The 18,279-nt window shown below is 41.0% G+C and overlaps 1 protein-coding gene across 4 annotated transcripts in view; it reads right to left on the bottom strand.

The window, feature by feature from the left end:
• Window positions 1-6,497: 6,497 nt before the first annotated feature.
• GPATCH2L (G-patch domain containing 2 like) overlaps window positions 6,498-18,279 on the bottom strand; it is a 33,709-nt gene continuing 21,927 nt past the window's right edge. For 3 of the 4 annotated variants that reach the window (XM_061463657.1, XM_061463656.1, XM_061463659.1), the window contains 2 exons: window positions 14,585-14,676; window positions 6,498-8,928 (listed from right to left, as the gene is read on the bottom strand). In XM_061463657.1, coding sequence (XP_061319641.1) covers window positions 8,756-8,928; window positions 14,585-14,676 — 265 coding nt within the window. In that variant the 3' untranslated portion in view covers window positions 6,498-8,755. The remainder of the gene's footprint in view (window positions 8,929-14,584; window positions 14,677-18,279) is intronic. The other variant, XM_061463660.1, reaches the window with a different exon arrangement.

Genomic DNA, 18,279 nt, shown 5'->3' with positions numbered 1-18,279 from the left:
TGGAATAAATTTAAAAAAAAATAATTATTTCTAAGATCATGTGCAGTGGTAAGAACTTTAGATTCTGAGTCAAGTGACTGAATATCACTTTTATGGTAGTGTTACAGCAGTGTTTGGGCAGCAAAGGCTAGCATGATGTTTGGATTTATGAGCATATGAAGCCTGAATAGCAATAGGGAAGCAAATGTTCCTGCTGCTGTAAAGAATACTCTTAAGCATAGACACTAGAGCTGAATGCAGATGGATGTAGAATACATTATTAAAGGTTAAATGACAAGTTTTACAGCGTGAAGCTTATGAAAAATTAGTTATATGGGTTAGTGGATTACATAATATTTGTTGACTGGCTATAGGTAGTTACAAATGACAAAGAAGCCCAAATTGTAATGGAAGGACTTCTCAACCTTGCTGAAAAAATAAAAAGCATTGCAAGAAACAACGTCAGAGGGCTGATATTAGGAAAAAACTATTCCAAGAAAAGATGCAATTTCCTTATGAAGAAGGTAATTAGCAAGAAAAATTATTATCGAGAAAGATGAGCTAATCCTTACTTGATGTTTTTAAAGTCAGATTACATGTCTTTCTGAAAATATAATTAAATCCAGTTGCAGGATAAATACTATGGCCAAAAGGTTCACAACAGTTTTTTCCACCCTTGAAGAGAGAGCTTGTGTATTTTTTTGAGGCAGGACACTGGGCTAAGAGAACATCAAAGGAGAGTATCACCATATACTTTGTCCTTATGAAGGACAAAGGATGCCCCCTATGTATCCAAACCCAGCCACTGTGAGAAACACTACCAAGACAGACAGACTTCTGGTGGCCCCCCATGCAGCCTTTCTTTTGCTATTCATGCCATTTCCTTCAGAGGTTAGAAGGAAAAGAGGGCAGATTTGCAAAACCCTGATCATCATCATAACATTGGCAGGTTTAAGACAACAAATACTCTAGGTCATGAACACAGGGCTCAGCAATTTTTATTACTGTCTGCAGGTATATATATTTTGCATTTTTATCTCATACAGTGAGCTGTGCCAGTCCATTTTCCGTTTGTGTCAACTCTTTGAGTTGGCACAAGACTTCTCTTTTCCTGGTATGCCAGTTAATGTATCTTTGTCAATTCACTGGAGTAACACTAATGGATGGGTTTGCAGTTGGAGAGGCATTTTATCCACGGTGAAGTTGAGAAGGATGTTAAATGTTCCATCTGTCTCCACAACAGTCTGTATGTCACCTGACTGAAGGCCAGGCATGCACATTCCCTGGAAACGTAAAAGGCCAGGCTGGATGTGAGCAATCTGATCCAGATGAAGATGTCCCTGCTCATTACAGGGGGTTGGACTAAATGACCTTCAGAAGTCCCTTCCAGCCCAAACTATTCCGTGATTCTATGATTCCATGTACCAGTCTCCCTGCACTTGTGTATGGCACTCTTAAGAGTCTACTCTCTTAAGAACTGAACACTTTGGTATAATTACGATATTACGTTCTCGACGTTCAGTTTAATCCTTGTATTGGGTAAAAGTTAATGGGTTAAAATAATCTTATCTTGCCTTTTGCTTAGCAAGTGGTCCCTTACACTTTATGTCTTAAAAAGCATTAGTGTATTTTTCCCACATTTGATGGTACAAAAGCAGGATGTCTCAAGCACAAAACACAAACTGGAATAGAATGCAGGGGACAAAGACACAGCAATGCAGAATCACAATGAGAACAGAAGTTTGTCTTCCTTTTATAGTCTCCTAACAGACTACTAGAATACATTTTCTGAACAAGTAACTGGTAGCATCTTTCACTTTTGCTTCACTGAAATGTTCTCTGATTACAAAACTGTTCTTCAGGATGACAAAAGAAAGTTCTTACCCACTTTACAGAATTCCTTTTCGATACTCAGGCACACACATTTTTTTAACATCTTGTTTCTTCAGTGCAGAAAGGGTTATAATAAGAGGTACACTTCACCCTTGTTGATGCCCTTCCTCAAATTTCCTTCCTCATCCTCTGCCCATTAAGCAGGTCTGCAACATCCACAAAGCAACAGCAGGAGCTTCTACAACTGAAAGGCCAGCACTAAGGGACTCAATGTCATTATTCAGGAATCCTCGCAAGATACACCTATGCATACCACAGTCATGAAGCTAATCTATCATTCAGTAGTCTCTTACGAATTTCTCTCCAGCCATTCTTTTGTTGCCTTCTTCACTCTTTACTATACCTTACCTTAAAATCATAAATCCATCAGGCCAGAAACTCTATTCTTTTAATCTGCACTTCTCCATTACCTACTACACTGGGCATGAAGCCTCACTAGAATGACTGTAAATGTGCTTCTCACAGCTCCTGACTTCTCCTTCACTGAAGGTCCATCTTCTCCCAGTACACAAATAAAGCCCCATTTGTGAAAGTATGCTGTTATAAGACTGGTCTCGGTTGTCTTAAGAAAAGTTGTGGCAATTGCATGAGGTCCCCTGTGTCAGGAAGGGGTACATACCATGACACCTTTCTAAAAAGCCAGGAAGGAGGATCTGGGAATGAAAGGCTAGTCAGCCCTACCATGGTCCCTTGTAGCTTTATGAAGCAAGTTCTGGAAGCCATTTCCAGGCATGCAAAGGACAAGAAGGTGGCTAGGAACAGGCCACTATATTAAACAAGGGAAAATCATGCCTACAAACCTGACTGCCTTCTGTGATGAAATGACAGGCTCTGTGGATGTATACAGGGCAGTGGATGCTGTTTACATTTACTTCAGTAAGCCTCCTGATGTAGTCTCTCACATATACATATGTATCTATATATGCTGATTGGGGGAGCTATGGACTCTGAACTGAATGTCATCCATTAAGAAAGGTCCATGAAAAACTGGCTCAACTTTCCGCAGTAATGATCAATGGTTTGAAATCTGCATGATGGCCACCTGTGAAAAGCATGGCCCAGAAGACAATACTGGATTTGATACTGTTCAGTGATTATTACTGATTGGGTGGAAAGACACAGAACATACTCTCAACAAGACCAGAAATAACAGGAGGCTGGGGAGGGGAGACACTGATGGAGGGTGGAGGTTCCACCCAAGAGGGACCTTGAAAAGACAGAAACTTCATGAAGTTCATGAATAAAAACGTTCAGTTTGAATCATCATTAGTCCAGCTGCCTGACCATTTCAGGGCTGACCAAAAATGAAGTGTATTATTATGAGAACTGTCCAAATGCCTCTTTAATGCTGACAGGCTTGGAGCATTGACCACCTCTCTAAGAAGCCTGCTGCAGTGCTTGACCATCCTCCCTGAAGTGTTTTCTAATGTCAAGTCTGAACCTCCCCTGGTGCAGCTTTGAACCATTCCCATGCATCCTATCATTGAAAACAGGGGGAAACAATCAGCACCTCACTCTCCACCTCCCTTCGTGAGGTTGCTCCTCAGCCTCATCTTCTCCAAACCAGACAACCTTATAGTCCGCAGTCACTCCCCATAGGACATGCCTTAGAGTCACCAGTTTTGTTGCCCTCCTTTGGACAAATTATTCAAGTAACTTAACATCCATCTGAAATTGCAGTGCCCAGAACTGTACACAGTGCTCAGTGCGAGGCCACATTAACTCTGAATACAGGGGGATAATAACCTCTTTTGACCAGCCGGTTATACTGTATTTGATGCACCCCAGGATACCGTTCACTCTCTTTGCTGCCAGGGTACACTGCTGTACTGAGCCTGCTGTCAACCAGCACCCCCATATCCCATTCTGCAAGGCTGATCTCCAGCCAATTCTCTCCCAATTTATACTTGTGTCCAGCATTACTCCATCCCAGGTGCAGAATCCAGCATATTTTCTTGTTAGATTTCATCCCATTAACCATAGCCCAGCGCTCCCATAGCCAAACCTATCTAGAGCCCTCTACAAGGCCTCTTCTCCCTTGAGAGGGTCAAAAGCACCTCCCAGTTCAGTATCATCAGCAAACTTGCTAATGGTACTTTCAACTCCTGCATCCAAATCATTCATAAACAGTACTGACTAGAAATGTTTCTAGAACTGAATCCTGAGGAACGCTGCTTGTGTTCAGTTGCCAGCCAGATGTAGCCCTATTCACCACAACCCTTTGAGCCCTGCTGTTTACCCAGCACACTGTGTACCTGCTCATCTCAGTTGGACAACTTGTTCAGAAGGATGATGTGAGGGACAGTATCAAAAGCCTTATTAAAATCCAGAAGAATTGCATCCACCACCTCCTCTTCATCCCTTTGGCAGGTGATCTTATCATAGAAGGGTATCAAATTAGTTAAAGAGAACTTTCCCTCTGTGAGCCCATGCTGACTGTGCCTTATTGCATTGTCCTTTAAATGTCTTTCAGAAGCACCCAGTGTGATCTTTCCCATAATTTTTCCAGGTACTGAGGTCAGACTAACAGATCTGCAGTTTCTTGGGTCTTCCCTCAAGCTGTTATTGTTAACTGTAACAGTGGCTAGCTTCTAGTCAGCCAGGACCTTCCCAAGATCCCAAAACCTTTGGTAGATGATAAAGAGGGGTCCTGCTGCAACATCTACTAGCTCCATCACTACTCTGGGATGAATTCCCAGACTCATGGACTTCAATTGATACAACTGGTCCCTCACAATTTCACTGTCCACAAATGGAAAGTCACTGTTCCCACAGCTGTGGTCCTCCAACTCAGAGGACTGGGCAGCCCAAGATGTGTCAGTATTATTAGAGACTGAGGAAAAAAAAAAAAGCATTAAATGCTTTCACTTTTCTTCCATCCCAATTTCTCACATGACCATCTTCAACAAGTATCAGTCTAAAGTTTTCCTTAGACGTCCTCTTGCTATTAACGTACTTCAAAAACCCTTTGTTGTTGCCTGATACAACACTGGCCAGTTTCAACACTAAGCTTTGGCCTTTTGTGTCTTCTCCCTGTACATGCAAACCACAGCCTTCCAGAGAAGGGTCACAAAAATGATCAGAGGGCTGGAGCACCTCTCCTACAAATATAGGCTTAGAGAGTTGGGTGTGTTCAGCCTGAAGAAGAAAGAGAAGGCTCTGGGGAGACCTTAGAACACCTTGCAGTACAGAAAGGGAGCCTACAACAAATCTGGAGAGAGACTTTTTAAAATGGCATGTGGTGATAGTACAAGGACAAGGGGGAATGGCTTTGAACTCAAAGAGGGTAGATTTATATTAGATACGACAAATAAGCTATTTACTGTGACAGGGTGGTGACCAACTGGAAAACGCTAATCAAAGAAGCTGTGGATGCCCCAACCCTGGAAGTGTTCAAGGCCAGGTTGGATAGGGATTTCAAAATCCTGGTCTAGTGGAAGGTGTCCCTGCCCACGGGAGGGGGGTTGGAACTGGATGATCTTAACATCCCTTCCAACCCAAACCATCCTATGATTCTATAATCTTCCTGCAAACCCTAACTTTACTTCTCCCAGGACCATACAATTTCTTTTTCCTCCCGAGTTCCAAGGAATTCCCTGTTCAGCCAAACTGGTCTTCTGTGCTACTTGCTAGAATTTCAACACAAAGGGACTGCCTGCTCTTGAGCTTTTAAAAGATGTTTCTTAAAAACTGACCAGTACTCATGGACCCCTAAGGCCTGCCACAGGTACATTCAATTATTAAAGACAAGGAAGACCTCCTAAGAGCTCAGAACCCAAGTAAGGCCTTAACCAGATGAACAGTGCTACTGACACAGAATAGAATAATAGAATAGTTAGGGTTGGAAAGGACCTTAAGATCCTCTAGTTCCAACCCCCTTGCCATGGGCATGGACACCTCACAATAAACTGTGTCACCCAAGGCTCTGTCCAACCTGGCCTTGAACACTGCCACGTTTGGAGCATTCGCAACCTCCCTGGGCAACCCATTCCAGTGCCTCACCACCCTCACAGTAACGAACTTCTTCCTTGTAGCCAATCTAAACTCCCCCTGTTTAAGTTTGAACCTGTTACCCCTTGTCCTGTCACTACAGTCCCTAATGAAGAGTCCCTCCCCAGCATCCCTATAGGCTCCCTTCAGATACTGGAAGGCTGCTATGAGGTCTCCACACAGCCTTCTCTTCTCCAGGCTGAACAGCCCCAACTTCCTCAGCCTGTCTTCATACGAGAGGTGCTCCAGTCCTCTGATCATCCTTACGGCCCTCCTCTGGACTTGTTCCAACAGGTGCATGTCCATTTTATGTTGAAGACACCAGAATTATACACAATACTCCAGGTGAAGTCTCATGAGAGCAAGTGAGGTCTCACGAGAGCAGCAGACATCAATAGGAAAATCTGGTAAGTTATCTTTCCCTGCCCCTAGAGAAAAATCATGTGAAGCCTGGCAACCCCCCCCACTGCCACAATGAAGATTCCTGAACACCTCAAACACCTCTGTTCTGAAAGTTTTAAAATTGCCATGACACCACAGAAGAAACAGAACTACTCTGAATGACACTTGGAATGTAGCAGGATATAGCAGAATTTGTTTTAAAAAGGGGAACACAAAGGCCACAATTTAAAATCTTAGCTGAAGGATCAGTAATCTGAGGAAATCTGTTGAACAGGCTCAAACCAAGAGAGGTTGCAGAGATTAAAACCACTCAATTGCACAAACACATTTTAGAGAACCACTCCCTGTCACTAAAGCAGCCTGCGAGTTAGGTTATGAGGCTGCCAATCCTAAAATGTATCTGCAGGTTGGCAGGAGAATGTGACCACCTTTCCCCTTCACTGTGTTCATGAGTACTAGATAGGCAAGCTACTACTGCTCAGGTTTACTTTCTCTTTGTTTGTTCTAAATTACAGGCTCTCCAGTAACTTCCAGTAATCTCCAGGCCCTTACAGTGCCAAGGCTTTCCCTGCCACCTCTTAAGTACCACTGCTCGAAATACCTACAAAAATAAGACAATCCAATGACTACTTTAAAACAGGAACACTCCTCTCTCCGCAAAACCCTTACAGCTTGTTCCATAATCCAAACAGACCTCTGTACTCCTTCAGCAAGGTAAAAAGGCTTTCTCTGTTCTAATTAGTTCTAAAAATGTACCACCACCAAAAAAAAAAAAAACGGTTTTGAGAGGGATTTATAATGACAGATCTGACAGTTTGCTTGGGCTGGGAAATGTAACTCCAATTTAGATGTCTCCCCAAAAATAAGTAGGTATTTAGGGGATGAGACACCGACACTGTGTCTATAGTATAACTGTATATGTCAATCATGATTTAGCAAGTCATTCAATTTTTGTTTTGTGTATGTTATAAGCATTTAACATTTTAATAGAGAGTTAAATATAAATCACTGCTTTATAGTCTCAAACTCTGATATTTCCCTCAGCTATTTGATTTATAAGGGAGAGCAGGAGACTGCAAAACCACTAAATTCATGCAAATTTTGTTATCCACTTAAAAGTGCTAACTGCACCTCCACATTCAAAATGAAATTTAGAGCTTAAAGGGTACTGTTTGAAAGCTCCACCCAGTGAAGAAAACAAAAAAGAGTTGTAAGCATACAAATATATCCTATTTTTAAAGGACTCATGAAGCCATGAGGCCACCTGTTCCTTGACACTAGCTATGCAGGAGTATATTCTAAAAACATAGCTTAAAACAAGCTCCAGACAGAGTAATTAAAAGGGAAGCGTGATCAAGAATTCAAGAAAAGAGAGGGAAGAAATCACTATCCACATATTCTGCAACACAAAATAACAGAGGAACAAGTGGAAGTGCTATGAAGAGAAGAGAATCTCATTTGTGTATGCTCCAAAGTCCAGTCATCAATAGGTGGAGACATCTCTAGAAAAGAGAGCAGACAATACTTTCTGAAGGGAGGGAAAGACTTAGATAGAAGAGGTCTGATCAACACCCAGAATATTCTGAACTCAGGCGGTACTTTAAATGGCTTTTTTGTTCAACAGCATGTTAACCTCTCTGGCAAGCATCCTGCAGAAATGCTAACAAGTCATTTTATAATTTATACACTGAGAAACTGGAATTTTGTATATCCTCTATCATACTCCAAGGATATTCAAGGGCCCAGGTTCCTTTCAAATACGTCAGCTTGCACATTTATGTCCAAGTAGTTTTCCCAATTCCTTATCCAGTAGGAGATTTAGGAAAGACCATGCAATACACAAGCAAGACTAAAGACATTCAGAACAACGGAGAAGGAAACGGTCTAGTGGATCATGCTGCCAGTAAGCCAATGGCAATTTCTGAATGGACAAGCACCGTATTTGCTTCACTGGAAACAACGTGATTTGAGTCCATTAGCACATGGCCTGAAAACATTCTCCTAATACAGAATTCAGGGTCCATATTTCAACTTGTTTGCATTCCCTCCTCATTCCCCAGCCGAAAAAAAAACAAACAAACCAGGGGGAGACACTTGCCTGAGTGGCAGGGGGATTTTCACCTAAAAAACACCAAATGCACAAAAAGCAACATGTCCAGGGGGTGAATAAAGATCTGAAAACCCAGAAGAATCTGTACATGACCCAGCACATACAAGCTGGCAGCAGGGAAGGAGATGAATGCATAATAAATACAACAATAGCAAGAATATTTTTAAAAGCCACTGAGGTCCCAACACCGATTACCTTTTTTTTTAAACACAGATTCACAAACATGGTTTAGGTGTATGGGGCACAGATCAGTCTGGATGATGCTAGGCATCATGCGCCAATACTGAAGATTATCACTACCACCAAACAAGAGGTTTGGCAGAGACACACAAGAGTCAAACACTTTCAAAATCCAAGCTTTTACAGTTGCAATGCTTCCTTTTAGCTGTATCCAGGGCTCTTCTCTGGTGGCATTTTAAAAAAGTTACTGGAGGCAGTGATAGTAGCTTTCTCCGCTGCTGGTGTTTTCCCTGTCCATTCAGAGCTCTGGGATCTCAGAGATGGTGTTGCTGGTAGCTCTGACTCTGCTGCATCCATGTGGACAGATAAAGTTGCTGGAATAGAAAATTTCAGGGAAGGGGGAACAGAGGAAGAAAGTAGGAATGGGCAATAAAAAAAAAATTAAATAGTTAGAGCAAGTGATTTCATGGCAAACACCTCACATATATGTACTTTCGTGTAAGAAGGTGTTATTTCCCTGAGTTCCTACAAGTTACCCCACCAAATTCCATTGAAATACAGGTTCTTGATAACATTAACACCTTTGCCATAATGATTCTCATATTCAGAACTCCAAGCTCCCAGTCCACTAACTAGTTCCTTTAGTGAAAGTTCCTGTTGGAAATCAAGAGCTGTCCCATACTTAAACAGGATCAATTCATAATCACTCAACTGAAAATACTTTGATCTCTTTACAAAGACTCAGTTAACCCTACATCTGGGAATTTCAAAGTCTCTGACAGTTTGGCAAATTTCAGGTTGCAAAGCTCAGTTATAGAAGAAAATATACCTCCCCTCCTTACGCAGTAAAGGCAGTACCACAAACCTCCACATATATCTAGTATGGCAAATCACCATATTATACCAAGAAGCTACTCGCTAAGCTAGGCTGGAATCCATTCTCATTTTATCCATACAAGCACTACTTCAAAATGGGACAGGCTATAATTAGCAAGAGAGATTTGCAGATCCATAGCTCAAACCAGCAGCCACCCAAATTTCCAGAGGAGAGAAGAGTTTGCTCCCATTCTCAGTATCCTGAATCATTCAATCCTCAAAAGCAGAACAGGGCAGGAGAAAAAGAAAAGGCTGCTGTCACAGGAGTCTCTGGGGCAACCAGAAGCTTTCTGAACAAGCGCTTGCTTCAGTACGAAACATATCTCTCTTCCATTGTATTCTCACAATAGATAATAGCTGTTTGTGTGTTTTTATTACAAGTTGCCTCTGCTGCTCTTTAGCAGATGAAGGATAAAGAGGCCATAACAAGCTTCAACTAGTGGACTGATTGCTTTGAAGTTTAAATAAAAAGCTGATTCAATGCTTCAGGTTCCCCACTCAGTAGATCTGGAACCCAAACAACCCTAATTCTGTACATTCAAAACAGTGAGTCATTCCCATACAACCACAACAACACAGCTGATAACAGTACATTGCATATTCTAGCTCAAGCCCATCAGCTTCCTCCATCTAAAGGTCAGATAACACATGGAAAAACAATGAAGTCCTTTAATAATCACCACCAATACTACACTATGGGGCCCTTGCTAGCAGTCTCCCCACTCAGGCTCTCTATCTTTGCTCATAAAAAGAAAAAAAAAAACAGCAAAGGACTAAAACAGGCTTCTTGCTGCTGGGTACCATCATACCATGACAAAAGGTGAATTCATCGGCAAGAAACAGGAGAGAGAAAAATCACAAAACTGCTACTACTCATCAGGCTGTTCTCTGATAAGCAGTTTCAGAGGCTGCTAACTGGCACTTTTTAGAAGTTACTATTTTTCACAATCTAAGTGTGAATACATGACAAGGCAGACAAAGATCTACTTTTGCAGATTTTTACACCAGACTCACTGGGACTGGACCACAATAAACATTAAAAGCATCAGTGTAAAGCTGGACAATTGTTCATCATTTATTTCACAACCATCTATACTTGTGGCCTCTTCTGACAAACCAAAGACAGACATGACAATCTTCATCATATACTATGACAAGAATAACATTTTATACAGTATTTATCAGACAAGCTCTGCTGTGCCATTGGGGACATTAGTGCAACTCTATTTGCACTGCAACAGAAAGTAATTACACACAAGTACACTATCTGTGCCTTCTGAAGGCCCTGTCTTACATCACTGAAAATTTGAAGGACCTTTATCACAACAAACTTTCTTCCTCCCTAGGCACTGGCCGTTGGTCACCGAGTCAAATGAACTTCTGGTCTAATCCAGTACAGCCATTCTTACTTCCTCCAGATTTCCTTATTCTACTCCCATACTACACCAGCCAGACCTTTGTTCTTACCTGGTGAGAGCTTTAGGGCTCGCATACTGCACAACTGTGTAGTGTGGAAAGCATTTTCATTTTCAATCTCTCTCAACACAGGCGTAAGTTTGACCAACTTAATTTTGATAACAGTCACTTCCTGAAGTGCAAATAAATTCTGAATTTGCTACCCATATTTTGTTGCTCTCAACAGCCAGGCCTTTTTCCAAAACACTATTCTTTAATCTCTATCTCAGTTACACTATTTAGGCCTGTTAACCTCAAAGCGCAGTACTACTACCAGAAGTTTAATGCTATAGCAATAAAATAGAGACCTAAGCATTTCTGCTACAGTAATGCGTGGTTTTGGATGTTCATACAATGGTCTCTGTCAAAAGATGCTTTACCAGAACCCATAAATACCCACTTACATAAAACTATGTGAGAAGACATGGAATAAACTTAGCTTGCTTCACTCCCAAATAAATGTATCTCTAGTTCCCTTCTCAAATTCCTGCAGCTAGAAGGGAGACAGCATCCACATCTCGTATGCTTTTTATTAGAATCTTCTGATTTCAGCCAAATTCAACTCAAAACTTTCTGTAGATGATGGGGGGGGTGAGGCATTAGGGGAAGATTTGTAGCTGCATGTTTAAGAAAGAAGCTAAATTCATCACAATGACAGGGGAGAGTGTTGGCAGAGATTTGAGCTATTTATTCTTTTAGGAAAATCCTATAAAGAATGACACAAGGAAGCCTCTATCTGCAGTCTTGTTCATCACACTGGTGAGGAGCCCGATAACAGATGTATGCAGTAGTGTGATTTAGTGCCGGGAGCTGGCCCCTGATGTGTATTAATACAGCGGCAAAGCGGAACGAGCCCCTCTTCATCACTCATCTCTATAAAAGAGGTGGAATCCGAGATGGCCCGATGTTCAGCAGAGCAAGCCCATTTGTTCTGCTGACTGATGGAGCCAGCTCAGGCTATGTCCTTCACCTCCATGGGGCACCCAGGTTGCAAAAAAAGGAGATCACTGAAGCAGGACCTGGTCAACAAGTGAGACGAGAGCAATTGGACTCAGCTAAGATGTTATTTAAAGGTGAAGAAATCCAGCACTCTGTGCGCCTGCAGTGACAGGCATAGGCCTGTGTTCTGATCTACTTGTGTTTCATCTTTTGAAGAAGTAGTAAAACACCACAAACAAAAAGCCTCTGTAGTAAGAAAACGAGGTTGCTGTGACTCCTTAGGTACAGGGGAGCCCCAGTAAGACATTTATGAGTGGACGAGTAGATGCATGGCAAGGGAGAAAAATCTGTAACTATCTCAGCAATGTTTAAGCAGGAGAGTCATCAGTCAATTCTACATTATTGCAGAGTAATCCTATATATTTCTTTAGGCATTAGTAATTCCAGACAGATCACCTTTGACAGAAATAATATCAGATTTCAGAAGTTTCCAAGTTACATCCCCAGGTTGTGCTCCAGCTACAATTGGAAGACTGCTGTACTAAGTCAGCTAGAACACAGTTTCCGCTACACAATCTGAAGGTTTTTTCCACAAGTCAGTATTATAGCAAACCTGTCCATAGCTACTACCTTTCCTGGGGGTATTTCTAAATAGGGTCTAAGTAAGAAATCTTTACCCTTTTTGACCATGAAAAACCTTGCAGCACTTTTCTCTTGATCACCAGGCATCCTGTCTGGATTCCAGTAACCACACTCTTCTTCCTTACTTTGTAACGCATACTCTAATTTTCTTCCCCTCACCCTTAAAAGGAAAAAACTCTGAAACCCCTCTGCTACTGTCGTGGTTTAAACCCAGCTGGCAACTCAGAACCACACAGCCACTCACTCACCTCCAGCTTTCCCCTCTCCCTGGGTGGGATGGGGAGGAGAACTGAAAGAATGTAAACCCCATGGGTTGAGATAAGAACAGTACAATAACCAAAGTACAATATACTACTACTACTAAGGAAAATAACAAGGGGAGAGAATATAAAACTAAAAGGAGAAAGGAAAACAAACAATAAACAACAGTGATGCACAGTACAATTGCTCACCACCTGCTCACCACCAGCCCGACCCAAGCAGAGATCTGGGGCCTTTCAGGTGACTCCTCTCAGTTTATGCACTGGGCATGATGTGCTGTGGTACGGAATACCTCTTGGGCTAGTTTGGGGTCAGCTGCCCTATCTCTGCTCTCTCCTAGCTTCTTGTGCCCCTCCTCACTTGGTAGAGCATGAAAGACTGAAAAGTCCTTGATCAGGGTAAGCATTACTGAGCAACAACTAAAACATTGGTGTGTTATCAGCATTGTTCTCAGGCTAAAGCCAAAACACAGCACTGCACCAGCTACTAGGAACAAAATTATCCCAAACGAAACCAAGATTCCAGTGGTTGGTTCCACCCCAGGTGCAGATTCAAGTCTTCAAAAAGTGTCCCTGTACAATTTGCCTAGTCAAGTAAGTACAACATACATAGTATTTTGAAACATGTAGGCATAGAAAGAGATGCTCTCCCTATAGAAAGTGACCAGCAATGCAGTACAGAATATAATCTGAACAATAAATTAATGGATAGGTAAGAGGGGACAGTGAGACACTAGCATTTTACCAAGAAAACCTAGTATTCCCAGAAGAAAAATTCTGTGGCTATGGATATGCAATTTTACTAACTTTCACTACAGAAGTTGGCATATCCTATCATGGAATAGTCAAAAGCCAGGAAAGAATATCCTAAATAAACATTCAATAACAAATTACTTTTGCTGAGCAACAGATTAGTAATTTTATTTTTTTTCCTCTTAATTTTTAACACAGAACCTTTCAGACAGTCTGTAATCCAGATCTGTGGCCTGGAAAACCAGCACAACTTTCTTCCCTCTTCCATTATTCTACTGTCTATCCAACAGTCTAAGGAAGAAACCTAAACTTCATGAATAGGAATTAATCACCAATTCTTTCAGTCTTCCCCACTGTTTTCACACCACCATTTTTCCCACGAGCTTACCCACCTTCTTGTTACTGAATTACAGTAATAATTTTTTAATAAGCTACTTGGAAGAACATGGGTCACTTGATAGTAGGCAGAATATTTCAAGAGAGGGTAGGGTGAGAGGCCAGAGAAAAGTCTGCAAAACTGCTCTGTGGTCTGCAGAGTAAAGCTTCTTCAGCTCCTGGTAAGTAATCAGTCTCTTTCCAGAAATATACCACATGAAAATAAACCAGCATTTTAATTAGTATGTCCCCAGAGCAAGAAAAAAGTTATTATTTTCATTCATAAGACTAAGACAGCTCCCAGGGCCTCACTCAGTGAAGAGACAATGCTAAATTTCTGTTCCTGGAAAAGTGCCTAAAAACATTCTGAAAAAGGGCACCAGAGCCACCAGCTAATGTCAGCCCAACACTGAAGGAACACACTATGAACAGCAATCGCCTTCTTATTACCATGTACTGCATAATTTAAGAATGGTGGAAATAACACCTTATGAAGAAACATATTACCCACTGTATAATGACACACTGTAAATTACATTAACGTGCTATAGTGCCACTTTAGTAGGCAGCTTTTGATACTATGAAAAACCACGATATTCCCTCTCACGTGTTGCCCTTCTCACACACGTTTCAATAGTTCTAAATCAAGGTAATGATATTTTTGACTATTCTGACTGGCACTTTGCTCAAGAGAGACTTCAGAAATGCTGGCACACAGATATCAGGTCACCTGATGTTGGGCTGGACATGGACGCTGCAACTGGCTTCCGTTTCCTCTTGATGTCCCTTGAACATGGTGGTCCCAGGTGTATATTTGCTTGCCTACAGAGAAATGAAAACAAATAAAACTTTGTTCTAGTATCACCTTCCTGTAAGACACTGGCCAATCACCCTCCAACCTATTCAGGGGAATACCCATATTCCAACTGTCCATATAAACTTTCCACTACAGCAGTAAGTTCATAAAGTTAGGAACGCAAAACAATCTGATGCATTTTCAAAATTATTATTTCCTTATCGAAGTGCTGTGACAACAGCTGAACTAGCTGATGGCAATACGTGCTTGCTGCACCTGTAAACAAGCTGAAAGGCTTGTCATTAGGCAACCAGTCATTATTAACTGGTAAGTCTGAAGCTTGCCAATGATCATCAGTTTGGCCATTTGCCAATTAAGAAAACCTGCATTATTGGGACTGACTTGAACTGAGCACTTCTCCAAGTTCTAGATGGAGGAAGAAGAGAAGTTTACTTCAGAAAAGACGGTCTTGGGAGCAAACCAGAGAACTTTCTCAAATACAATCCATAATGAATAAAAAGTGTAATTTAGCAATGATGTTGGGTTCAAATCCCTCCTTTGTCCAATATACCAGAGGTTTTTTGGCATGTTCCTTGGTCACTCTCTGCATCAGATCTGATGCGCAAAATGCAGAACTGGAATGCAAATAAGATTGTGAGTGCTTATATACTGCAAAGATTGGAACCATATCCATTTTGATGATAAAGTGCTGAAAAGCCTCTGTATCTTTAAAGCCTGTTATTTAATTAACAACAACAACAAAAAAAATCCTGAAAGTTTAACAAACATTTATCAAGTACTGAAATCTTCTGCAAATAACAACAGGAAAAGTTTATGGCTTTGTATTTCCATGCCAAAAATCTACATTTTTTTTTTTTTAAAGGCAGCATATTTATAATAGATAGTTTTTGACACTGTATTTATGCAAAATCGAAGTGTACTCTTGTAGCAATACAGAACAGTGTAGGGAATACAAAAATATTTCCCATACCAGTCAAGACTATAAATTGTTTGAATGCTGCTGGGTCTACTTACTCACATGTAACAAAGCACAACCACAAAGAAAGAACTATCTAGTCTTCTCTCAACTAAAACTCAGAAGTTCTACAAGAAGTCAAAAAAAATCTGTCATCGAAGTTTGACATTAAGGAATAGCTTCAAAAACTTTTAAGCTGTGCCAAGTTTCACTGACAGCCAGTTTTTCAAATCTGGGAACGCATGTTAATGTAACCAGACACAGGAATCTCCTGAAAACATGAACCAAATAAAGGCTATCAAAAATACCAGCACACCTACAAACCACATATTCAAATCTCGAGTTTGTACACATAAGTGACCAACCTCAAAGTGACTTCACATATGCTATGAGCATTGGGGCTATACAGCATTGTAGCCCAGTCCCACCATGTAATCTGAAACACTTAGGCACACACATAGCCAAAGGAAAAGATAGCCTCAATCAAGTGGAACTTCATGTTTTTATTTTGCATCAGTGACACAGTATTAAATTACTAACTAGATGGCTACATAATTATATATAATAATACAACTCATTTTATTCCATGATAATATCGTTCCCTTTTTAATTTTATAAACTTACACCACCATTAGCCATCTGATCCTTGGTGGAGAATCACTACAGACTAGGAAAAAAGTATATGCTATCAATTTTTAAGACTTTATGTAATCTTTTCCAGCTCACAAGTGTTAAAAACTAGATTTTAAATAAGAGCTCCTGCTCTCAGCTCCATGCTCAAACTATTATCTACCCTTACTTCATTATTACAGGGAGGGTGGAGGGGGCACAGAATGTGAATGAGAACCTCAAAATGCCTTCTTGTTATGAAAGTAAAGGCAAATCATACTCTAGCTGGAGACTAATAGCAAGGACACTGCATCTAGCAGGCCTGCCTCTAACACACAAAGGCTCAGAGGTCATAAATTGTCTCTGTAACATGTATTTCATTCAGGTTTATCCTTTATTGATCACCCACACTTCAGTTAGTAAATCAGGAACGTATTGATTACGGACTGGCTCTGACTGACCTGGTGGTAAAAGTGTCAGTTTCAAGTGCCTGGTGCACTTTACAGGCACCATAAATCTGCATTTCCAGGTGGTAAGTACCTTGGGAGAGAGAGGAGCAAAAGAATGCATGTAGGGACGACAGTCCTTATTAAGACATGGACTGAAAGACTGTCTGAGGTATAATTTGTGAAAAATGAATTTTTTGGGTTGGTAGGACACTTTTCAATCTAAATTTCTAATCACTAGCTTGCATATTTGTGCTGTATCAGTAAGAGAACAGAACTGGCGAATCCCAGTTTAACAGCAGACTCCTAGGAACACCATCACCAGGAAAGTCAGGTCATGTGAAGCACACAACATAGTAGTGGACAGGCTGAATCATAAACTGTGAAAATCTCACTGACAGGCTGTAACCATTAATTAGCTTTTCTGCCAAAGTTGAAACTTAACAACTTTTCTGAACAGTTTAAAAATTACTCTGAAGTAGAACAGAACGGGGTTGAGAGGAAAGGCTGACAGAAAATGCACATCTGTGCAGTCACAAAGCCCTCTGTGAAGAATTCTGAGGCACAGAGCTTCGTGGGGTAAAAGACGTAGGCCTACAGGGGAAGTTTAGATTGGATATAAGGAGGAAATTCTTTCCTGTTAGAGTGGTGAGGGCACTGGAATAGGTTGCCCAGGGAGGCTGCGAATGCTCCATCCCTGGCAGTGTTCAAGACCAGGTTGGACGAGGCCTTGGGTGATATGATTTAGCGTGAGGCGTCCCTGCCCATGGCAGGGCGGTTGGAACTAGATATCTTAAGGTCCTTTCCAACCCTAACTATTCTATGATTCTACGCCGAGAAACCAGAATGGCACTTTCTCTGTCCTTACCTGTTTTTAATCTCTTCTGCTAAGCTTCTACACTTTCTCCGATGTTGCACAAACAGTACCAGAAAATAATTCCCTGGTTACTTTTGGACTATAGCTGGTTGATCATCATAAAAAAAAAACAAAGCTGCAGTGCCCAGTCACAGCTGGAGCTGCCAGGTGACTAGAGACTAATGTGAAAACCTAGTTTACAGTCTAAAGAGGACTGAAATTCTAACCTGGGAAGAGAAAAAGTAGAACACACCTGGAGAGACAAAGCACGATCCAAAGTGCAGACACATTCACAGCTGCAATATTATCCAACTAACACTGCAGGTCCTCACTGTCAGGAGTTAGTGAATTACAAATTGCGTATGTATAGAAAAAATTATTTTATATTAAAAAAAGTTTACAGTGTCTTTCTGACAGTGTTTGGATTTGTTTGGTTTTGTCTGAAATCACAAGCTAAAGAAATTACCCAGGATATATGGATTTGTCTCTTGTTCTTAACATGAGACCTGAGGTACATTAAGGTACCTGATTCTACATGCAGGTCACACTGGAAAAAAAGCATGCTTTGCTATGCAGAAAACTGAGATTCATTGTTGTCTCTAATGTGTCAAAAGTAATGTTTCCTTTCTTTTTCACTTATTTATTCTATGACTTTTTTTTCTTTTTTTTAAATGAATTTTAATTGCAGAAACCGGACTCCTATCTTACTCCTCCAGTTCAAGGTGACCACATGCTGGACATT

The sequence above is a fragment of the Pezoporus flaviventris genome, unplaced genomic scaffold (genome assembly GCF_033815535.1).
Source record: "Pezoporus flaviventris isolate CSIRO_AGI_PZ_B2104156 unplaced genomic scaffold, CSIRO_AGI_Pfla_v1 ptg000036l, whole genome shotgun sequence".
NCBI lineage: Eukaryota > Metazoa > Chordata > Aves > Psittaciformes > Psittacidae > Pezoporus > Pezoporus flaviventris.
This window is presented reverse-complemented; position numbering and strand designations above follow the sequence as displayed.